General features: G+C 40.0%; 1 protein-coding gene across 1 annotated transcript in view; it reads left to right on the forward strand.

Annotated features, from left to right (window-relative positions):
- The window catches only part of LOC147433769 (glutamate receptor 2.6-like), an 83,794-nt gene that overhangs the window by 12,339 nt on the left and 46,144 nt on the right, over positions 1-25,311 (forward strand). Inside the window, exon 3 of the mRNA XM_086489793.1 lies at positions 10,487-10,776. Coding sequence (XP_086345919.1) covers positions 10,487-10,776 — 290 coding nt within the window. The remainder of the gene's footprint in view (positions 1-10,486; positions 10,777-25,311) is intronic.

A 25,311-nucleotide genomic window follows, 5' to 3' on the forward strand; every position in this document is an offset into this window, starting at 1 on the left:
GTCCGCGGGTGACTAGTCTTGGTCTTCATTCTTGGTTGTCTCTGAAGACTGCATCTTCATTGAACTTTGTATCTCTAGGACCTTTTGGGCCATTGGCATTCCCATTATGATGTCGTCTGGCATATCATTTGTTGTGATCATGTGGAATTGGGCAGTAATGTTCTGTAAACTTACTTCAATGGTGGTGGAGATAATTCCCCAGCATTCTGCTCATTTGTCTCCAGATATCATCACAAATTCAAGAGCATCTTCCAACTGTGGTTGGCCACATTTTTTCCAAGTGCGAAAAGACATGAGGTTCTTGTCTAGTTGAAAATCTAGCTTTACTTCTCTTGATAGCTTTTCTTCGTTTTTACCAACAATGTTGCACTTGATCGTCTCAAGATTTCTTTCTGTATTGACTGCTTTTGTTGTGGCAGTATCCTTTGGTGGAGATTTATTACATTTTCTTTGCTTTTACCACATGCTTCAATCGACGTTGACTCCATTGGCTGTAACATTGCACTTTTTGTGTACACTTGATGAGCATTGTCTCCTTGCATTTGAGTAACCTTTGATCTTAGAAGATCCATTTTACTGTCTGGCAGAATCTGTCTCTTTGGAGGAGATTTTGGTGGTGACCTTTGTGTAGCCTCCTGGACTTCAGCTTTCATTGATTCTGACTTTTATGTCACCTGTTCTGGCAGCTTGAGGCATTGCATCATCTTCAGATAGTCCTTGACTTGAGTCTTATCATCCATAGGGGTTTGTACAAGGTCATGATTTTACTGATATTCGTTACCATGTGCATCTTGATGTGCGTATGTGAGCTTGATCACATGTAATTGTTTGAACACTATTGGATTTGTCGGCTTTTGGCTTTGACTTGTGGAGATCAACTGAAACTTCTATCCTTGATGATCTTCATAGAGGCATTTACCTGTAGACTTTCATGGAATATGGGTCAATTGGAAACTTCCAACAACCATATAATCTTTCAATGGTTTCTGCTTTGAAGAGGTATGTTGGCTAGAAGCTCTAGGGCTTCTAACTGCTATTGCAGTTCTTGGTACATGAGTTGACTTTGATGGATATGTAGCTCCCCCCTTCCTACAGTGATCACTATAGCCTGCTCCATTATGAGAATTTAAAATTGTTTTGCTCTGGTTTAGTCTCACCTTTTGGGATTGTGAAGACACACTTTGGGTAGCACTGTTGATGTTTGGCATCTGTAAACCTTCTGCATAGTTTTCTATGTATCTCCGTGAAACATGACAAATTATTCCCCAGTTAAGTTATAGATAGCATTATCTTTGCCCTGATATTGTCTATCCCATAGATCTCCTATGATATGAGCTTCTGTGGTTTCAGGACCCAAGTCATTATAGATCTAGACTCTCGTCTATATCTACGATTGTTTTGGTCAAAGTATATATGTTCGTTTGGTTACAACGTCGAAGCTTGATTTTCAATGGAGGAGAGTTTGGCTCTGAATAGATTTCTGGGTTCAGTCGGTTAATATCCTTCATCTCTAGAGAGGATGGGCTATAATAGATTCTTTTGAACCATCCTTTTTCATCTATCACTGAACGCACTTCTATGAGCTAGTATGTGGGCCATTCAAACACTTGTTGATCCTTTTTGTACAATTTCCATTTTTGGTCTACATAGTGTGCATATGAATTATGTGTACCATAAAAAGCTAAAATCATTCGCTTTGATGTGTCCCTTAGACTCGTGAATGATTGCACACTTGTGGCAGTGGATGCAAATCATTTAAACCTAACAGTCTTTTTAACATGTTGTGATATATGGGCATCTTAACCAAATTCATGCAAGAATTTGTTGTTCAAAGAATCAATTTTAATCTTTTCAGGTGCATGTGCATCTTTGTGCTGATTTTGAACTTGCAGTGTTTTTACTGGTGCTTCTATCGGTAATGCAGAATCATCTGATTGCATTAAAAGTGACAAGTTAGATGCACTTACATTGAGATTCGCATTTTTGATTTTCTCTGTACCTTGCTTAGCAGTTGATGTGTCCCTGTTGTTTGGGTTTCTTGGATAATCTTCAAAAAAAATGTCCACCTTTTCGTCCACAATCTGAGCAATACGCCATGACTGGTGGTATTTCATTTGATTCTATCATGTCAAGCTAGAGGAGTTTCTACTTCTATGCTTGCCAAGTTGTCGGCATCTTCTTTCAAAACACTAAGCATCAAGTTGTAGATTGCTTCATCTTGACCTTTATACTATCTTTGGCTTGGTTCTCCAATTAGATTGGCTTCAATTGGTTGATCTGTTGGATCTTCTATTTTTGGTTTTCGTCTATAGATCTTACCACTATAATCGATGTACAATGACCCTGATTGCATATGCACCAATTGTATGTTTTGCTGACTTCTGCAGATTTTTGGATAAACATTTGGGTGGACTTTCTGAACTTCTATCTGCACTTCATCTTTGACCTTGCAATACGTGGCTCCACTGAAGTCTGTGAACATCTGGGAGTTCTCTAAATTTGTCTTTACTCTGATCAATAGGATCATGGCTCATGTGTTGCTTTTGCTGCTCATCAAGTATCTATGGCCTTCTGAATCTACATATAAGATTTTATCTCCATTGTATCCATTTAGTTGTAGAAGCTGCTCTTTTGCACTTGTGCCTGTATTGCCACTGCTATTCGCTTGCTTTGTTGTACTTGAATCCTCGACTCGACTTGAGTCCATGTCGGCTTGATCTATAAAACCTATCTCTTGGTAGATCCTGGTAGTGACTAACAAAATTTCTCCAGCTCGTTTTTCATTAAACTACTTTAGCCAAAGCAAGACTCACAAGAGTTGATTAACTCTAGCTCAAAAGTGTCAAAATTGATTGCAGCCCTTTGAAATGATGAAATTATGGACTCTGAATAGCCTAATCTGCAATCCACCGTGATTTGTGTCCCTGTTCGTCCAACTGGAAGCTAATTTGCAATGCAATCACTTGCACCTATCCATTTTTTGTTTGCACAATGACTTCTAATCCCTCGCGTTCTTTGTCTGAATTGTGGGAGCACTGTCCAAAATTGGGCTAAAACAATGATGTTCTTGGCCAAAAAGATTAAGTCCAGTTCCCAAGGATTTTTCCAAAATCTAGCTCAAAATTTTGAGCCTTGATGAGTTTTCCAATTCTGATTTGTCGATTTTCGGCATGATCTCCACAAATTTAGAAATTTGTCTACCGCACATGGCTTTTAGTTAGCTATTTTCTCCCTTGTTTCGGTGTTCTTCTGTTGTTTCTGGCTTTTCCGCAGTTTCCTCGGTTTGCAGTGTATGATTCTTTCGACAATGTGTTTTCTGCTATTTTGCCTCTTTGGACGACTTTCTTTTTATTTTTATTAACTTTTTTATGAAATTTTGCTCTTTTTTAATTATTTTTTATTGCATATTTTTATGATTTTTTATAAACAAATTTAGAAAAGTAGAAATTTTTTTGTGAACTTTTTAATATTTAGGAAATTTTTGAAGGTTTTACGATTATTTTTCTTATTGCGATTTTTTCGGTAAATTTTTGGATTTTTATTTACAATTTCTTTGTGTCATTTTTTATTTTTGTGATTCTTAAGGTTTATTGTGATTTATTAATTTATTTTATTTTTTGTGAAGTTTATCTATATATATATATATATATATATATATATGGTAATTTTTTTTTCTTTTTCTATTTTTTGATTTTTAAATGGGTTTTTGTATTTTATTCTATTTTTGTGACTAAATAAAATAATCCTAAAATAACTTAAAATCGTAAATTAAATAACATACTTTTCTTGTTGACCTGGTACTGGCAGCGTTGTGGTCGCGTTGACCTACGGTGCTAAGTGTGGGGGTTGCAGGTGCGTGTGACAGGCAGAAGCAGAAGAGATGCAGAGAGTGTGTGTGTGTGTGGGTGGGTGGGTGGCCTTAATGGCACCGGGCAGCAGCCAGCGGGGCAGGACAGGGGCCCGGGGCTGAGCGGGAGCTGCGGGACAGTGAGAGAGAGATGTTGCTATCGCCGCTGAGTGGCACCTGTCAGCGCCAACAGCGGGCAGAGAAAACGACAACGGGACTCAGGAGCTTGTGGCGCACATGCAGATGAGGAGAGAGAGAGAGAGAGAGAGAGAGAGAGAGAGAGAGAGAGAGAGAGAGAGAGAGAGGGTACATGTGTGTGTGTGTGTGTGTGTGTGTGTGTGTGTTTTGACTCACAGGGAACGCCACTACGAGACAAGAGAGAAAGGGACACGTGACAGCGGAGCAGAGAGGTGTGTGTGTGTGTGTGTGTGTGTGTGTGTGTGTGTGTGTGTGTGTGTGTGTGTGTGTGTGTGTGTGTGTGTGTGTGTGTGTGTGTGTGTTAATGGGACAAGAGGAGAGAGAGAGAGAGAGAGAGAGAGAGAGAGAGGGAGGGTGCGGTAACGCAGGAGGGAGAGAGAGAGAGAGAGAGAGAGAGAGAGAGAGAGAGAGAGAGAGGGGGTTAACAATCATGAGTGGGGAGGAGAGAGAGAGAGTTAATAATCGGAGAGAATAGGAGAGAAAAAGTAAGAGAGAGATGGGGGTGGATAGAGTAGAGAGAGAGAGAGTGGGGAGGGGAGAGAGAGAGATACTAATCGCTCTTTTGGGAGGAGGAGGGATTTTTTTTTTTGGTTGAATCTTAGCATCGCAAGGAGTCGTTTCCACGACGAACACACAAAAATCAAAAATCATCGTCAAGTTTTTACCAACGTCGACACCGTATCAGACCACACGCCAAGGTTTGGAAAATCCCGCTTGTCCGCACCAAAGCTCAAAATCCGTCTTATTCTTATTTTTGAACGTCCAAAAGTGCCAAAATTAGGCCGAAAATCACCCGAGAACATAGAAAATCATCCGAAAATCCCCAAAAAAATCTCAAAAATTTCTAAAAATCTCAAAAAATCATCAACAATCACAATCGAACACTTTTGACACGCATAAGCACACCAAAATTAGCAATTTTTACCGAAAACACGATTTATGACAAAATCAACAACCTGATCCCCCAAAATAGTAAAACGCTCAAAACTCGACCATGGAGAGCACAATTGCGCTCAAAATGATGCCCTAAATACGCACACATAATAGCTCGTAAAGATCACATGATATCAATTTTTTACAGAATTAAGCAAAAATTAGTAAAAAATTACAAAAAATATCCTTTTTTTTTTAAAAAAATCCTCCACATAAAGGATTAGTGCAGCCAAATAAAATCACATCAATTCAATTGCCAAACAAGTTCATCAATAAAATCCAAACTAAGCAATTAAATCGGCAAAATTAGGTCAAAATTTGACGCATTTGGAGTGTGTAAATCTTTGTTTTAAGTTAAAAAACGTAGCAATTAACCATTACACACGTAAATATACAATCAAAATTAAATTAATCATGCACATTTAAGCACACACACAAACTCTAATAATTGACAGTTTTTATCAATCTTTAGGTGCGCACACAAAAGGGTTATTCTTGTCGAAATTGCAATGTGACTTCACAAATCTCTAGTTGGGCATGACCACAACACAAATCAATCATCACAATTTGAAAAATTATTAAGCACACATTGATTTTTAGGTGCACAATCAAGGACAAAATAGTGTACACACACCTAAGATTAGGCATACGCACACTCAATTAGAATGCACACACACTTGATTTTAGTGCACACACACTTGCAATTGATCATTCAAGCATGCAGTTAGATCAATTACACACACAATTAGCAATGTACAATCACCAATTAGCAATTGAACTTGTCAATTCCATACGCCACCAAATCTAGAAAATTTCAGCATTACGACGGCATGAAAATGAACAATTCAAAAAGATTTATAGCATAACATAGCATTGACATTGCATTGCAATTAACATAGCATCGACATGGCATTGTAACTAACATAGCATATCATAGCATAGACTCATCATAGAATCTCTACACATGTTTAAATTCTAAGGAGGTTGAGAATACCACTTTGATTACCTTTCCAATGAAGATTGATTGACGGTTGAAAGCTCCAATCTTTAGTAGCAAATTAGTGTGTAAGTTAGCAAAATTAGTGAAATTAGCAAGGGGTTAGTGTGAAATTAAAGTGTGTAAACACACAATTGGCAAGATACGGTGACAAATTAGGAAATAATAAAAACATGGCTTCACACATCCAAAATCAACAAAACCATAAACACACAAGTGAAATTAGTGAGGAAACACATCCCACTATGCCAAAATTACACTAGCGTAGGCTATCGTCCCCGACAACGGCACCAAATATTGGGGGTTCCATCGTTGCATAGCTCCAATGACCAACAAAATTATCAATCAGGAGGAATGAGCTACTTGGCTGGGGTATGGAAACACTCACACAATTAGTGAGCTAATCATGGCAACACGAATGGTGACTCTATGAGGTGAGCTTCTCGGCCTATGGAGGAGATAAGCCACAATGGTTGGCCATCTCCACATCCACTTTCCTTCACCTCTAAACAACCCAATCACACACACTAAAACGATTGCAAGATGCACACACCACTAATGCTATCATGCAACACACTAATCGCAAGCACACACACATAGATCTATCGAGCACCACACTCCAATCAAACCTACATGCACACATAAGCAAGAGAGGGCAATCACACAAGATCAGAGAGGGATTAACCACTAATTAGTTATGATCTAGCTAATCAAAGTGTAATTCGCAACAATCATAAGAAGCATGAGAGAGACATAGTGAAAGAGAATTAAGCATTGATTGGTGTTAATCAAGTCACATGAGCAAGGAGAAGCTCAAGGACTCCATAGCGACACATCGCAAGAGCTCTCACCAAAGAGTGCTCTAGCTTGAGAACCCTAATTTCTTTTACACACTGCCTTGTATACCTAGGATAAAAATATGCAATGTTTGGGCGCCCAAGGTCTTTAGGGCTCCACCACTTACTAAATCTGCAATCTAAGCATAATAATTGACATGTTCTTTACATCTTGGAACTCCCATTGAGCCCATAACACATTAGAAATATTACAATGTCTTGAAATAAATTGGAAATTTACAATACGTGACCATTTTGAAAAAATGTAAATGTGTAACTCCAATCTTTACTGCTTGTTCATGTTGATCTTCGATGTGCATCCGTACGTCTTCGGTCTTTAGCATCTCTTGTTACTAACGTTGACTCAGTTAACGCAGGAACAGAGGGAGCTCGCAACAAAATCTACAGAGAATTTCTCTAGGAAGCTGCCAGAATAGCTAGAATGTTCTGAAGCTCACACAATTCATAAGCTACCACCCCAGCCTTTAGGATCTTAGAACGAGGAAGTAACATCTGGGCTCGAGGAGTCCATGATTGCTACAATGGGCAATCTGGTAAATGAGACACGACAAGTCAGAGTAGACTTGGTCAAAGCCAGGGACATCAGTCTGATGAAGAATCAATCATGGGAATCTTCACCTGCGAGAATACTTTGAGGAAGAGTACGGATTCAATTACAAAAGGCTTTGCCAGCATTTGTTCATTGTTTGGTAGAGAGAGCCCTTGAATCTCCCCTTTTGGAGCACTATCTTTGAGTAATGTTACCAAAGGAGGGTGGGAACCAATAACAAACATGAAGAGGGGCAAGTGGGCAACCGTGTTTGATTAATCTTTGACTTCAAATGGTACCACCATTATCTCATTGAAAAGGAGCTCACAAAGAAGCATGAGTCTTTCCTTAATGATATTTGTCAGATGTCTTATAAATGTTACAAGGGAAACTATCTTGGAAATTGTTTGCCACATTTAGGGTTTTCAATTCGGCTCTACGGCTTGAGCATGAGCAGCCCTTTGCCAGCTCCGATCAGGGGTTGTAGGGTTTGAGGGTGTCTCAAGAAAAACCATGTTGGCTGCTAGCCAGGGATTACAATCCATCAACAAGGCATTCCTGGAGTCTTGCCTACTCTTGGATCGCAATCTGTCACCTTAAGCCATACTAAGGCTCCTAAACCAGGTTCACCGATCCCGCTCCATCACTCACGATCATTGATGGCGATCTACACCTTGGGCCCTTATAAGGTTTCAGGCAAGGCATCTCCACACCATTGTGGTTGACCAATTTGTAGACAATGTGTGCATTTCTGCCTGCCTAACTACGGGAGCCTTGTAGGGTGACTCTAAGAAACCCTTCAAATCTCACCTGAGCAATGGAAAGGCCACTCCTGGATACCGCTTCCGTTCGCTTCCCAGAAAAAATGTCATCCCTATTGTTTCAGAAGATTATTCAGTCTCATATCTTCAAAAAAAAAAAGAAGAAGGATGGCACCACATCTCAAGCATTTTAAATCCCAAGCGTGGATGGTGGGGCAGATGAGAGAAGCACCACTTGAATCTCACAAAACCCCCTTCCTTTATGATAATATCTCTCTTAGTAGTAATGGAAGAGTTTGTACTCCAAACTTGGAATGTGAAGGGGCTCAAAACCCGAAAAAGAGCTCCATTTTCTGGGAGGAAGTAATAAAAGACAAGGGTGTAGACTTTTGGGCTATCCAAGAGCATAAACTGGATGCTGCAAGTAAAAGATGACAAGTTGTAGGGAAGAAGCTCCCCTTCTACGGGGAAGGTACTGATGGGTTCAATGGCGTCCTCTCGGTTGTGGACAAAGATCTAGAACTAAAGGTGGTGGTTAATCATCCCTCTGGTAGAGCTCTAGGAATTAGGATAAAGTGGGTAGAGTAGCATATCACCTTTTTGTTGTGTGTGGGGGGGAGGGGAGAGGGTCATTATTCATAAATTTTGTATATCGCATGCGTTGAGAAGGAGTATTTATCAAACTCTTTATCTGTGAGTTTTTGACAAATAAAATACACCCTTTTCCTATTCAATCTGTAAGTTTTTTTTTCTAATTCCATTTTATGGTACCCTTCTGTTTGTAAAAATGTGCAAAAAAAATGAAATTTAATAACCCCTTCTGTTGCACACATGTGATAGTCACATAATTATTAAGTGAACCCCCCCCCCCCCCCCCCCCCCCCCCGAGCATATCACCATCATCAACATTTATGGACCTTGCTTTGTGAAGGAAAGAGAAAAGCTATGGGAACACATGAAAGACATCTAGGTTGTAGGGGAATGAAGAGAAGAGGACAAAACTAGTTCATCAAAGATGCTAGCTAGATTCGAAAGATCCAAATAGCTAAGTTTGTGTGAGAGATGGACACTAGTGACATGTGGGAGATAGGTCCTTGGAGCAGCACGCATGGGTTTACATACACCAGTCTGCAATATGCTGGCACATCTTCTCGGTTGGGCCGCTGCTATTGCTCCCACTAGGCCAATTGGATGCCCTCATTGGTAGAGATGAAGGTGGTAACCTCTTAGAACCTATTAGATCACTTGCCTTTAAGCATAAAATTTTAAAAAATCCAAAAGGAGAAGACGTTTGCCCACATTGGTCTAAGAAGCTTCTCACGATAAGGGCTCACCTCTTCAAAGACCCCCATTCAAAAGCCTAAAATTGAAAGCTATACATGAGCAAGCTTCAGAAATATGTGAACTTAGCAAGCCCAAGGGCTTGGGATATTTTTGCCAAGAATATTCTAAAAGCAATCAAAATTGCAAGCCCGAGAAGGAAGAAATACCAGAAGGAGCGCTTGAAGCATCTAGTGGATGAAGTTAAGCTAGTAACCTCCAAAAAAGAAGAAGGGACTGCCTCAAAAGATGAGCATAAAAGATGCTTGAAGCAAAAAAAGACTTAACCAATCAACAACTAGAGGTGGTGAGGAAGGCCAGAATATTATCGAGAGAAACATTCCTCTAGCAGGAGGAGGCCAATCATGCACACTTCTTTAGGACCCTCAAAGTGAAGAGAAATCGGGGCCTTGTATCACTTACAGATGGGAAAGGTAATGAAGTTAAGAACCCAGATGAAATGGCTCAATTGATCCTCGACCACTTAAAATAGGTTATTGGTCTTCCCGCGGCCCATTCCTTGAGGTGGATGAAGCCAAATTTTTTCTTCTTGGGAGCATCCAAAAGAAGATCTCACACTCAGAAGCCAAACTTTTGGAAAAGTCGTTCACAAAGGAGGAGTTCTCTCTTTTGATGCAAGCTTTGGGCAAAGCGAAATCCCTTGGATGGGACGAGTTGATCTCAAAACCGAGGGCATTTTGGGAAATTTAGAAAATTTGAAGGGCATTTTGGGAATTGATGACAAAATATCATGGGTAGTTTGGAAATTTTGAAATTTGAGGGGTGTTTTAGGAATTTTCACAAATTAGAGGGGTATTTTGGTAATTTTCTCAAAAAGAAATCTAAACCCTAAAAGTTGTTTTTTTTTTATAAAAAATTGATTTATCTGGATTATATAGCCTTTGCTTTAGCAAGCCTTTATAATATATGACTTTAAAAGTTTTCAATCTAATGTCGTAATTATTGGCAAGTTATTTTATTTGAAAGTATTACTTTCTCGTATTTTTAGGCCTTTTGCTTAACAAGCCTCTTTAGTATGATCAGGATGTAGCAGATGGAATGGTGGCTGACTTGACAATTATGTCAAGAAGGTTTAAGTGGGTTGATTTCTCTCATCCCTACATGCTATCCAACTTGGAGATGATAACCTCTTACAAACATGCAAAAGGCAGGCAACTTTGGATTTTTTTGGAACCATTCTCAAAAACACTTTGGGCATGCATACTTCTCCTATTCTTCTCTACCGGATTTCTCACATATGCCTTGGAGCTTAACAACCCCAAATTTCGTAAGAAAGGAGCCAATAACAAAACTCAACTTGCAGATGTATTGTGGTACAACACTAAACTCGCTTTGTCTTTACTTGATTGTGCATTTGTGTGTGTGGGGGAGAGAGAGAGAGAGAGAGAGAGAGAGAGAGGTCACTTGCAGGCTTCTAAACGTATGTAATGAGAAATTCAACACTATGCTAGACCACTTAAGTTGCTCTTTTCTTCTACAATCTCCCCCCCCCCCGCCCCCCTCTCCCGAAAAAACTCACTTAAGTTGCTCTTTTCTTCTACATCTAGTATGTGGCCCGCGCGTTGTTGCAGCCAAGAAGGAGTATCATTCAATTTTGGGTAACCCGCCCTCCTCCTTTCTTCAAAGGGATAACATGTGTCAGTATTTTGTATGCATCCAATTCAAACAAGAGAATAGGACAACACATCAGACAATGAATTAAAGATCTGTAGACAAGATCTATATTATAGTTTGGTTGTATACTACCTCTAACAGAGGAAAAAGTAATGTTGTAGCTAGGCCACAGAAGTAGCTCTTGAGAGACTTCGTAGTTAGAGAAGTATTTTTTTATATGACACAAAAACAATGCTCTGGAAAAAAATCATTTTTCCAAACATACACCCTTTCCTTAAATTTGCACAAAGGAAATTTTAGAAAATTAGGTTTATTTTGCGTGTTTTTACACTGTTTTCTCTATTTTGGGACAGAATTTCTTCTTTTTCCTTTGCCATTGGGAAGAGAATGAGAGTTAGGAGGGCCTCTTTGTTTGGCAGTTTAAGGGAGTCAAACCTCTAGTTTTAAAAAGCAATCAATGGACACCTTCTAAATCCAAACAGGCAAAACGGGTAGTTTATTTGAAGTCAAATTTTACCCCAAAATGAAATTTAAAATCTAGCGGGTAAAACCATATCATGTAACATATCTACTGGAAGAGCTCGACGTGTAGACTACAAATCTATACTCTTTGCTCAAATCGAAGATTGTATGTAGAAGTTATGAAAGGCCAAAAATAATAAAGTTATCCACTCCCTTTTTTTTCAAGGGGGTGGGGGAGGGAGTGCATTCTTTGACCACTCTTACACCTCTCTTACACACCCATCATTTTTTTGCACATGGTGTGCATTTGCTTGTTAAAATGTTAATCACCTCCATTATCTCATGGCAAATAAAGAGTCCCTCTTAAACGTCATCCTCTTCCTAATGTCTTAACCTGCAATTTTTTCCATAAAACTATATTTTATACTTTAACTTTAAATGTCTTCAATGTTAACCCAGTTCTGAAGAAACTTTGATAGCTTTATTACATACCTAAAAGGGATTTTTAAATGAATCTTGAGCTTGGTCAAAAGTTACTTGACCTCTCCTAAAGATAAGTTAATAAAATTATGTTCAAAAGCCAACCTACAAGAGAAGGCCTTTATGGAGGAGGAATGGTTCTACTCATTGAAAGCTTTAGGCAAAGAGAAATGCCCTAGGTGGGACAGATTGACTACGGAGTTCTTCATAGAATTTTGGGAGGATCTAAAGTCCCCAATCACGGCATTGGCTAATCAAGCCTTGGGCAATGGAGTCCTACACTCAAGTATTAAAAGGAGCCTCATAAAATCCATTCCAAAGCAAGTCTGGTACTCTCAATTGAAACACTAGCGGCCCATAAACATGATGTTAGTGGCATACAAAATCATAGCCAACTCTATAGTCTAAAGGCTATCTCCCATTCTAGATAAAGCTTATACTCCCCATCAACATGATTTTATCAATGGAAGGTCAATATATGAAAACATCTTGGCAATAATGGTCGACATAGAATACACATTATTCACCCGGAGCAAGAGTGTATCTTGCTCCAGCTAGACCTGAACAAAGCATATGATTGGATTACATGGTTGTTCATTGAGGATGGCATGAAATCTTTGGGCTTTGGGCCACAGATCCGTCGCTTAGTTCTAACCCTAAGTGCTAGAAGTCTCTCGGGGCTCTTGTTCAATAACACGATTGTGGGCATGTTTGAAGTCAAAAGATCAATCAAATAAGAATGCACGTTGGCCCCTCTGCTTTTTATCATCAACTCCCTTCCACCGGCTGTAATGCTTAAAGATAGTGTTGCAAGAAGGGAGATCCAAGAATTGTCCTTGCCTAGCAATGACCAACTCATAGCAAAGCTTTTGGCAGATGACTCCCTTCTCTTCCTCAAAGCTTGCCCTCAAGTAGTTAGAAAGGCTCTGGAGATTGACCAACTCATAGCAAATCTTTTTGCGGAAGACTCCCTTCTGATCCTCAAAGCTTGCCCTCAAGTAGTTAGAAAGACTAGAGATTGTGCAAATGTTCCCCTTAGCCTTTGGGTTGACATGCAATATGGAAAAATCAAGACTTTTAGAAAACGACTCCTTCGATCCATCTATGTGGACCTAAGAGATAGTTTCTAAAGGGAAGATTTTTGACATCTTGGTGCTCCATTGGGGATCGAGGTAATGCACAAACAAAGATTTCAGTGGGTCATGGACAAGATAAGGAGCAAGATGCAAAAATGGGAGTATATGCTACTACCATTCCTAAGCAGGGTGAAAGTGATCAATTTGTTTTTTCTTTCATACATAGCCTTCACTAGCCCGCTCCTCAAGCTAGCCAAGTGCTATTGGAAGGATTTCTTAAAATCAATGAAAAGATTCTTGTGTAAAAATAACACCAAAGACTCGATCCCATGGCAGTGGGCCCAATGGAAGTGTGACACGAGACCAAAGGACCAAAGAGGCCTCAAGATTCTTAACCCTGTTATCCATGCAAAGGCCCAATGTGCCAAATTTATTGCATCAATCATGGACCAAGATCAGGCATGGGATATTATGACAAAGGACATGATTGGAAAGGAAAAAAAATTCTCTCAATGTGGCGAGTGGAAAAGTCTTGAGGTGCACAAAAAGTTGCTCGCCCCTCGATATACCAGCCTAAGATTGGGGGCCATGGTGAGCCAGTTAGTACGGAAGTGTACTAGAGCATTGGAGGTGCTAGAGGGGGGAGAGTTAACAATTTATTTCCAAAACTCCATCACCCATTGGTCCCCTTGGCTCTCGAAAGTAGGAAACACTCTGTTGAACCTTTTTTAGAAGGGACATAACTAGAATGGTAAACAATAAAGGACTTAATCAGCTCGCCCATCCATGGGACAACAAAAACAAGAGATAAGAAGAGTCACAATCTTAGTGGGATCGAAAGATTACTGTCAATAGGGATTTGGAAGGGCTACATAACTACTATATGCTGGTGTATGAGTCCAAGTTGGAGTGGAAATAAGATGGATGACAATAGCGAATATCATCTAAACCCACAATGGCCACTGATAATGAAGGTCTTTTTATGGAAGGTGTTATGGGAGGCTTTGACAACAGGATTAATATTATATGGCAGAGGGATTAGCTCTGATAGGCGTTTGGATTTTGAAGTGGCTAGCGAAGACCTCCCTCACTTGTTGAAGGAGTAACCTAGAAAACAAGGTTCTTCAAGAACGACTTGTTCCTTGTGGGGATGGTGATAAAAAGCCAAGTTCTACTTGTGTGCATGCAAATTGTTTGATTTTGCTACTTTAAGCAAATCTAAAAGGCTAGGAGCTGTCAGGTGTTTGAGAATGATCTGTCAACCACTAGCTTCACTGAGATCGTTCAAAAAAAGCAGGGAATTGATTCTTTCCATTTGTAAAAGAAAGGACTTGAATGAGTAGTGTAGGGCCGTCAACGCCATTCTACCTGATAAGAGTTGTGTAGATTATGGGTAGTTTTGTTGTTGATGGTCTTATTTATGTATGCAACACGAGGCTGGATATTCAATTTACAGTCTCACAGGTCAGCAGATTCATGCATAGCCCAATAGGATTTTTCTCTACTTGAGTGGCACTTTACATCTTGGCTTGTTTTATCCCAAGGGGGGATCATTGTTGCCATACTAACATGCTTTTTTGGACTCAATTGGGCTGGTTGTTTTGACACACGAGTGTCCACAAGTGGTTTTTGTTTCATGCTCGACAGTTCATGTATCTCATGGCTGAGCAAGAAGCAACCTACTGTGGCCACTTCTATTTGTGAGACTGAGTACAGGGCAGTCTTCATATCTACCATTGAGTGTGTATGGCTTAGACGCCTTATGACTGATTTGGGTGTTGGACAGGACACTACCAACACTATCTACATTGACAATCAGATCACATTGGCAGTTGCAAGGAACCCAGTTTTTCATGCTCACACAAAGCACATCGAGGTGCATTACCACTATGTCAGGGGGAGGCTCTCAGCAGGAGAGATCAGCTTGGCTTATGTGCCAACACAGGACAACCTTGCAAATCTTTTCACAAAGGCATTGTCTTGTGAGAAGTTGCAGCTTGATGCCCAAAATCCCGGTGACCACGCCATCAAGTCCCGACAAAACTTCATTAATCCAACTTCAAGCATCATGGCCTTTGCCTCTTCTTGACTTCACGCCAAACCCTCCAATCGAAGCAACAAAAAGAAAATTCATATGGCACCTCACCACTAGTAACTGATGCCGACTTCAGCTCACAATATTTTTCCGGTCCAAGCTCTAATTGCTTATCTGAAAAGACTGATGTGCTCCACATGATGAGCACTTCAGGCCCATGCATTTCCTTCATCCTCGCTCCTTCATTTGCAGTTTTCCAATCCGGTACGTATCCACTTTTAGCATCAAAAGCATATTTTTTGGCTCCTTAATGCCACATTTGTTAGCATTAAACTTTCTTGCTACCAATCCCTTATCACTTCTTGATAAACATATAGGCTTAAAATAAGTGTAATATACATCCTTTCGTTCTTTTTTCTATCATGGAAGCAGAGCTGCACAACATCCACCCCCTCTGAACCTGCACAACCTCTTTGTTGTGCCAACTACACTTAGTCAGTATCATTAAAAGCATCATCAGACACATTGTCCAATGCATACATATCATTATGTTATGGATGTTGACCTTAATTGAGATCTTCAAGAACAAATTTGTCGTCTTGCTTCTTAAACAACTTAACCCTTTTTCTTGCAATAGGCACCTTGAGCACAGTGCCATCAAGTTCACATAATTTATATGTTGCATTGTCATAAACATGAAGCACCACATACGATCCAAACAATCATTTAACCATTTTCTGCATAGCAGTATATTGATTCTCTAATCTACTATCGTAAACAAGTACCCAATCACCATCTTTAATAGCATGAGGTCGTAGTCGATGCTTTTTGTCAAATGCAACTTTATTCTGCAACCTTGCCTCCTTGAGCTTAACTTTAGCCTGCTTGATATTGTCTTGACACCTCTCAAGTTGGCGGATGTGTAAAGCAAGTAAATCTTCTATAGTCATACCTTCTTCCCATGGCATTATAGGCCAAGACATAACCGCTTCCTATGTAGGCATAATGGGTTTTTGCCCATACATCAACTCAAATGACATAAAACTTGTAACAGAATTGTGTAATACGATCAACCCATGAAGCAAAAGGTAAGAGTTTAGGCCAATCATCAAGATCAAACACCAATTGAAAGTCCATCGTTGTCATTATCACAACATCTTCTTGGATCCCAAGGTATGAGCTTCCTCTGAAATTGCTCACGTGGTTTCCCATATACACCTAGATCCCTCACCAAATAGAAATACTTCAACCTCGTAAAAACATGGCAAACCTCCTATTGAATCACAAGAGATAAAGACCTTGATTCTACCTAGTGTCTGCATCATAACCTCCTCCAAGATCATAGGAAACCACCAAAATTTCTCATCATTAAAACTTAAGAAACCATTAACCCATAAACCATCACAAACCCCACCTGGATCATAAGGCATATAAGTCAACCATCCCAAACCATGAACATATACATCTCCACCGAGATCAAATGGCATATCATTCAACTTACAGACATCACAAAATGCAAGTTCTCCCCATACTAGTGCAATATAATATCCTCCTAGATCAAATGGTAGTAGAAAATTTCATATAGCATCAGGTATCACTAAATACTTCCATATCCCTTATGCAACTTGCTCAACCGATTGTTGATCATCCATCACAGGTAAGAGCATTGGTAGTGCAGCTTTACCCCCTCTAGCATTAGGATTATGGTCCTACATATTGTAGTTCATGAGTGCCCTGGAAAAACTCTCATATTGGGCTCCCAAGATGCATCAAAAACATTTCCCTAGTTTGTGCATGCCCAAACTCTAGTAGAGCCTCATCTAATAACTGCATAAGGTCATCATCAACAACATCTAAATAAACTTGGTAATGCACAAACCCAAATTGTTCGTATCCTTTGCATGTGTAATTGAGAATACTTCCAAAGCTTCATCCAATAGACACATAAGCTCTAGGTCCATCGCTTTAAAAGATTCCTCTACCCTGCACATCTCAGGTTGCTGTAAACCAAGATTTTCACACATGACATGCATACTAGCCACATTTGACATAGATTTTTCTTCAAGTTTCTCTCCCTGATTCAAATTTCTTTGGACCTTTGTAGCACAAATTTTAGCATGTATATTGAAAATTTCATCTACTGTGTTGTCCATATCATCGGCACAATGAAACCAATCATATGAAACACCAAAAGATTGCAATTCATTCTGCACCCCATTTGAATAGACATCTTGTGGATCTTCAAACGCCAGGAGATTCACTCTATATACAAAACGGCATGCCACGTGCGAGCGGACAACTTTGATAAAACCCTATATACGACTCATATTAGGGAATATGACCCTTTCTACGCTTACACGACAGTTGTGTAGCATAGTGACTGGCAACATAGTAAGGAACCACTTCTATTGATAACTAGATGTACCCTCAATGTGTTTTAGTTTGACTTTTAAACTATGTGCTCGATCAGTTTGCACTCTGGTTATTTGTCCAATTTTGACCCATCCAAAGCTGGTGTAAATCAACCCTTGACCTGCTCCAAATCAGCCCTTATCTATGGCCGACTTGATGAAAATTTGATGTGTTCCATGATAAAAAACTTCCCCAAAATTCATCCAAGTTATAGTGCACATTTGTGACCTATCATTACCAAGTAATCAACTCGGGTCAGGTCCCCCCCCCCCCCCCCCCCCCCCCCCCCGTAAATATGATACCCCCCTTCCTTATTTTTAAGCTTGGGGAATAAATTATTGGGGGCCTACCCCTAACTTATAAGCTTATGTAACTTGTTAAAATCCCCCCCCCCTGCACTTACGTGGTGCTGTAAGTTTTCCATGGTGAATCCTCCGGGATTTAAACGCATACTCTTGCTCATCTAAGCCCTCAAAATCTGGTGTATCCAAACCCTAAAAATCTGGTATACACAAGTCCATGGTCCTGCGGCTCTCAACAACAGCCTTGTTTTGACCTATAACTATGCATATGCAAGCATACATACTTCAACAATATCATACATAGACATCTTCTCACAGGCATCATGTCGACATCTTGTACATTAGCTTCATAGTGAGCTTCAAATAACCAAGTTAATTGATACTCATACGATTTGTCCCTAGAAATCTCCTTAGGTTGCTTGAAAGAATTTTGATCACTACTTTGGAAGCTCGTAGGCTCACTTTTCCCACCATACAATCTGAAACTAGCATACCCAGTCTCAACTATGTCCATGTCTTCAGTGTCCAATATTTTGTTGTCCCGCAAATCACTTAAATCTAGAAGAGATTCTAGCAGGGTCCATGTTGTTGTGGAAGCACTCAATTTATCCATTAATTCATCTTCACATTGTCTTTGTTTGTTGGTTGTAACTTGTTCAATCTCAAGCTCTAGTACTGCAAAGCTTGCATGGATCAAAGCATTTGCAAATTCAATCCATTGCTGGAAAGAACACTCTGTTATCTCTTGGTACACTTCTTTCAAATTTAAATCCACAAGTTGTTCAAAAGACATAATCATTTGGTCTTTGAGTACACCTCGGCTTGTCATCTCTGCTTCGTAATAGGCAAGGTAACCTTCAGGATCATACCTTGAAAAAACATTATGTTCTTCATACACAACATCTAGTGCTATGTCAACAGCTTCCTCTATCCTCTTTGCAGTGTTTTCTTGAAATCCAATTCCTGTAGATACCCTTGTACCAGCTCTAGCATCTTTGCATTGTCTGATGTCACAATCATCCCAGCTTCACCGGTCTCACATGGTTCCAATTCCTCTCATCTCTTCAATCTCCCACCCCGGCTCAATTTCCTACTGAATTCACCAAGATGTTGGGAGATATGGGGTTCAAAAGGCAAGCCGCGGGCTGCTAGCTATGGGAAAAGAGAGAGGGAGAAAATGAACAATACCGCAAAATAGACTAAAAACCTCTTTGAAGTGGAAACAAAGAACAAGAATAGTTGAACTTGATAACACAAATGAGAATCGATGCTTGATTGCCAAGGCGATGCTGTTAACAACATCGTCAATTGGATTAATTGTAGATTAAGGAGTTTAAGCTCCTGTATAAACGGTTTAAGCCCAATTAGTTTAGCACGAACTATATTCAAACACCTGATTATGATGAAAGCGCGCCCAACAAACGAGTTAGAGCTCATGATGATGAAGGTGAAGCTCTCCTCTATTGCTCTCCTCCCTTCAATTTACAAGAGCTCCCTTTCTTCTCCTACTGATTGCCAAAAAAAGATGGAACTCTCCAAAACTCTAAAAAATTTCCCCTCTATCTAGGTGTGTGTGAGTCCTGTCCTGTTTTAGTTGGACCTTTTTCCCTATTTATATCAAGCTTTTTGCACATGGTTGACCTCCTTCTATCCTTGGCATGCCTTGAACTCCAAGTATCCACATGCATGATCCATGGGAGCCTTGATGGCGTTGTTGGTGCTCTCCTTTGTTGCCTTCAAAAGTAATGGGCCTCGAGAGGCGCACGAAAACAAGCATGTAGGCAACTGCTACATCAGCAGTGCTGCTCACCATCGTTCGATGGCATTTTTGACCAAAACTGCCCCTGGCGACAACAACAAGGCCGTGTGTCCGCATTAGCACCACCATCCCTAAGCCAGCTCATCTCCATAGCTCCACGAGCTCAAAGGGGGCCTCATGCCCACCTTTGTGTTGCTTATGAGGGCCTCACACCATATCATATATTCAATGACCTCTTTATCGACCCCATGTGGGTTAACATGATGCCACATGGCAGTTCCATGGATCTCCCCTCCAAACTAACCAAAACCACCAAGAACTTCATTTAAAATTAATTGTTTCCTCCCCCCCACTTCAATCATTTACAGTTTGATGCCCAAAAGCCCGGTGATTGAGCTACCAAGTCTCGGTAAAACTTCATTTCCTTGACTTCAAGCCGCCCGACATTTGCCGCTTCTTGACTTTGTCAAACCCTGCAACTGAAGCGACAAAAATCGAGAAATTCGTTTGGCACCTCACTGCTAGTAACTGACATCGACTTCAACTCGCAACATCTTGCTAGTCCAAGCTCCGATTGCTGATTTGAAAAGGTCAACATGCTTTACAAGATGAGCACTTTAGGCCCATGCATTTACTTCATCCCTGGTCCTTCATCTACAGTTGTCCAATCCGGTACGAATCCACTTTTAGCAGCAAAAGCATAGTTTTTGGCCCCGTAAAGCCGCAATTGGTATACATTTAGTATTAAACTTGCTTGTTACCAAACCCTTGTCAAACATACAGGCTTAAAATAAGCCTAATCTGAATGGTTGCAGTTTGCAAGTGAGTGTGTGTCGTGCTAGGGTATGGCTGTGATTTGCAGGCGAGTGTGCAGGTTGAGTAGGTAGTATAAGTGCGGATTGGATAGGTTGTGGAGGGCGTAGCCCTGCTGGGTTTGGTGCTTCGGTGTCAACTACTCAAAATTCTTGTGCGGATCTAGGGTTTCTTTCTTGCTATGAACTGGTGGATTTCTCCATTGCCTTTGACTTGGAGGAGCTTCAACGCTATCCGTAGTGGAACATCTTAGGCGCGCTTAATTTCTTTACATCTTGGAGTTAAGGGGAGCCTTTTTCGGCACGCTCATTTTATCTTTAGCGTGGAGTTGGCTAGGAGCTTATTCAACGTTTTTCTTTTATCTCAACACCTTTATTGTGCCATGGCCTAGGGAAGGGTGCACTTGCTTGTCTTTAGCCACTCCTTTTTTGGGTGCTCCAAGCCTTTTGATATTCCTTATCGAGCTTGGTATTTTTATCAAACTATTCACTTTAGTCTTCAAAGTGCTAGTTTATGAGAATAATTATTCTCCTCTCGAGGGCTATTCCTAGCTGATATGGAGTCGGATGGACTGATGTCAAGGGATCTGGGTGGCAAGGGGCCAGCAGGTCCTGGTGGATGGGGGATAGGATTTGTATTCACTGTAGAGGGGAGAAAAAGGGCAAGTGATTCCAGTGCCAATATTGCAAATCCAGAGAAGATGTTGAATCCCTATACATTTGGCAGTCATTCATTATCAAAAGAAATCCTTATCGGAACGATCAGACAAAGTCAGAACAAGGTGGATGATTGTTATGCAATGTAGGGTGACTTCAATCCAGAAGCCGTGTTTCGGAGCATAGAACTGTGATGTGCTCACTTGGTAGTGTTGTATTTTATGGGCCGGAGGATGTCAACACATAGCCTTTGGGAGTGGGCGATAGCAACAACCAGTAACAAAAATGTGATTACCAGTTCACGGTAGTTGGAAAAGGCTTCTATATGGCAGGTTGTGCTTCTGAGTAAATTTTCTAGGACCTGGTCATGAGACGAGGCATTTGAGGAGCTTCTTATTTCACATATGCTAGCCCTAGATGCCTGAATTTTGCCTAAATGAAGATTTTATGGACTTCTGCCCAGTGTGGGTCACGCTCAAGGGCTTTTCTATATGGCTTCAAGATCATGTTGACTCCATTCGCTGCTATGATGGGCAGGGTGCTGTTCATTCCAAAATTGCAGCATGTAAGGTCTGGCTTGGACATCAAGGTATGCATCTTGTGGAATATGAGTAAACCTATCCCCAAGTATTTGGATTCGACCGTGGGTTGTTTGGGCGCATATCAACAAGAATTATCGTTTGTGTCATTCCCAAATGCTTGATACAAGTACTTTAGAATTGGACACTATGCAAGGGATTTCCTCGAGGCGGATATTGCCCCCTGTCAAAGGATGAGAACAATTTGGAGGCAGGGGATTAGAGAGGCTAAGCCTCCAATAGAGAGTAGAAGGATGGAAGCAAACACAGGGGAACATGGTGGGACAGGTGGTGAGGGGGATAAAGAAATGGATTCCACTACGTAGGAGCTACAAGAATAACAAGATGCCCCGGTCGGTACATCTGATGGGCTCAGCAAAGAGATTGAGAGCCCGACTAGGGAGGTGTAGAATAAACCTATGGAGATGGATAACACATCGAACAAGCCACATTCAATTAACTTAGAGGCTTGCAACCTTGAACGGAATAGCAATGATGCAAAGGGCCCTCCTCGTAAGTTGTAGGACAAGATACAGATGGTCAATAAGGATGTGGGATTGCAAAACCAACAACTTGACCTCATGAGTCATTTGGTAAAGGTTACGGATTCCTCGACCACCACGATAAGTTTGCTTAAAAGAATCGCTAGAAAAAAGTGATATATGCATCTTTAGGGTTTGGCTTGGTGGTTAAGAGGTGCACAATGACAGGGCTATCACCTTGGTGGCAATCCCAAGCCAGCCTAAGTCCCCTTGGTGTCGTTCGATTTCAAGGTGGCTCCGTTTATTAGTCGATGTAACAATTCCCTTGTAGCTTTGGTACCTGTTGATGCTATGGCTCGATTGGAGCATGGCTTGCAATGTAAAAATTTTGGTTTCGTAATATATATACACTCACTATTGTGAGTTTAAAATATAAAAATTAAAAAAAGAATAAGCTTATTCTACATCCTTTCATTCTTTTTCCCATCATGGAAGCGGAGCTTCATGACATCGTTCGATTCTAATTGTTAGGCATGTGTCCCTAAAGAGAGCTTAAAAGTTGTCTTTCTTTCATTCTTTTTCCCATCATGGAAGCGGAGCTTCATGACATCGTTCGATTCTAATTGTTAGGCATGTGTCCCTAAAGAGGGCTTAAAAGTTGTAAAGACAAAAAAATCTTGTCCCTTTCAAATGCTATTTCAAGAGCTATATATTTATTTTTTTGGTATGCTGAAAAAGGTTTCTATTCGTGAGAATGTGCTCCTATGATGTGAAATATTGATCCAGTAATGTTTTTTCAGTATTTTGATTTGTAAAGAGTCCTTTGGTTTAAGGACTTCATAAAGATTTATTTCATTAAATTGTTATATTATTTTCTATGCTTATTAAATCTATCTTTTTTATGAAGTTTATACTTTTTGATTTAGTTTTTTTGTGTGTTTTTCTATTATCTATATTTATTTTATTTATTTAGTTTCAAATGATAATGTGCAATATCCACCTTTCACCTTATTCTTTAAGTAGCGCCTTTTTTTTTTCAAAACTCACAACTATGAGTAGATTATATTATCATAACCAAACAATTTACAACTTCCTGCCATGCTCGTGCGGAGCCATGTCAGCTTCAAGTGGTCCTAGTTAGATCGGCTGATTAGGGAGCCACCCCATGACAAAAGATGAGCCCACATCTTTATTCCAACAACATAGCGAATGTGGAACCCAATGACGAGGGAAAATCACACTCCTTTATTCTTGACAATCATTTAACGCACAAGGCCTTCTTCCACTCTTCAGGGTTACTCTCTTTTCTAATGGTGATGATCGCCCCTTGGCTTTCTTGAATTATCTTTGTGACCTTGGCAATTTTCATGGTCTCTAAAATTCGACAATTCCTTGCCTTCCAAATATGTTTGAAGTACCTAAATCTCACTATTTGTGTCGCAATGAGTAATGCTTGGCTCTTGAACACCTTCTCTCCCAAGAAGAAATAGTTCTTGAAGAATCCTATTTTAAAAATCTTTTGAATCCATTTGCACACCTTCTCTGCTAAGCCACAAATCACCGGGCATTCCGTAACCAGGTGAGGGAGGTCTTTGTATCCGTTCTGCATCGCAAACATCTATCCGAGCCAATTCCCTTGGCGAGAACCTTCACCCAGTTGGCAAGGCTCCCCATAAAACCTTCCAATGTGCAAAGGCTTTAGCAATTCACATAAGTTTCTCCCACACCATTATGCATGTATCGTGTACTCCATGTGTGTGTGTGTGTGTGTGTGTGTGTGTGTGCACGCATGCTCTCCGACACCAAGGATCTTCACCCTCACTAAAGTGTCTGAGTAAGATCAAGTTTCTCGTTAAACTATCTGATGCAATGCATCGGATTGAAAAAAAAAGAATGAGGTTTCCTTAGGTAACAATGCCAAAGCAAGAAGATAGTGCATTATTATTTTCTTGCTCATGTAGTTGAGAGAGAGGGGGGGGGGGGGGGGGGGGGGGGAGATGCCAAAGCAAGAAGATAGTGCATTGTTATTTTCTTGCTCATGTAGTTGAAAGAGAGAGAGAGAGAGAGAGAGAGAGAGAGATGGAGTTGGAACTTACCTCCCTTATATGATCCTATGGCCTACCATCTCTCTCTCTCTCTCTCTCTCTCTCTCTCTCTCTCTCTCTCTCACACACACACACACACACATACACACACACATGTGTGCGCGCTCAACATGTAGAACTTGCTAAAATTGACACTAGTCCTGTTATAAAAAAAAGGCACTTTTGTGGCTTCAAGAGGCTTTTGTAAAAAAATAATTCAACAACCATTTAGTTGTATAAACAAAAAACCCTCTAGGAAAATACGCCCAACACATAGTATTAGTTGGAAAAAAATGTCAAAAAAATAAATCAAGGGTTGAAGTTGTCTTTGCATGGCCATCTCTAAGGACTCATTTGACTAAAATGCATATAATTGATTAAATTGACCCAAGGGTGAAAGCATCTTAACAAGTCACGCTTTTTGTGCTAGTTAACATTTTCAAGTTAGCACGTCTTAAAAGAGTTAGTCATCCAATTATTCTTTTACAAATAATATCAAAATTTATCAAAGATTGTACATTTGGATTCTTTGTTTCAAGAGCTTTCTATTGATATATCTTACATCATAGATCTTAAAGATGTAACTCGTGTTATTGTACTAGTTAACATATGTCAAAATTGTGATAATTGACATTGTTCGAAACATGAAAAAGTGTGACACATTAACATGCTTTCCCTCTCAATCGTAAACCAATTTTTTTGAAGAGACTCAAACTTCTTTGAAAAATCCCTCATGAGGTACATAATGAGCCAATCACACTTATATGTGGATTACAAAAAGAAGTAAATTACAGTAGTATGTAGAAATGGGTCTTTCTTAAAAAAACTTAAAAAGTAAAAATTTTAACTCAAGTAAGACTCTAGAGTCTTCAACATTCCTTTTTTGTTTTGTAAAACTCACATAATTAACGTATCTAGAGTCTAAGACATATCCTAACAAGATGCTCAAGAAGTTTCATGAAGTTTGTCATATGAAGAATAACTCTAACTCTCGAGATTCTAGTATTTTAAGAATAACTTTTTCATATGACAAACTTCATGAAGAATAACTCTAACTCTCGAGATTCTAGTATTTTAAGAATAACTTTTTCAAGT

This window comes from Adiantum capillus-veneris, chromosome 19 (assembly GCF_014529385.1).
Source record: "Adiantum capillus-veneris isolate H3 chromosome 19, ASM1452938v2, whole genome shotgun sequence".
Lineage (NCBI taxonomy): Eukaryota > Viridiplantae > Streptophyta > Polypodiopsida > Polypodiales > Pteridaceae > Adiantum > Adiantum capillus-veneris.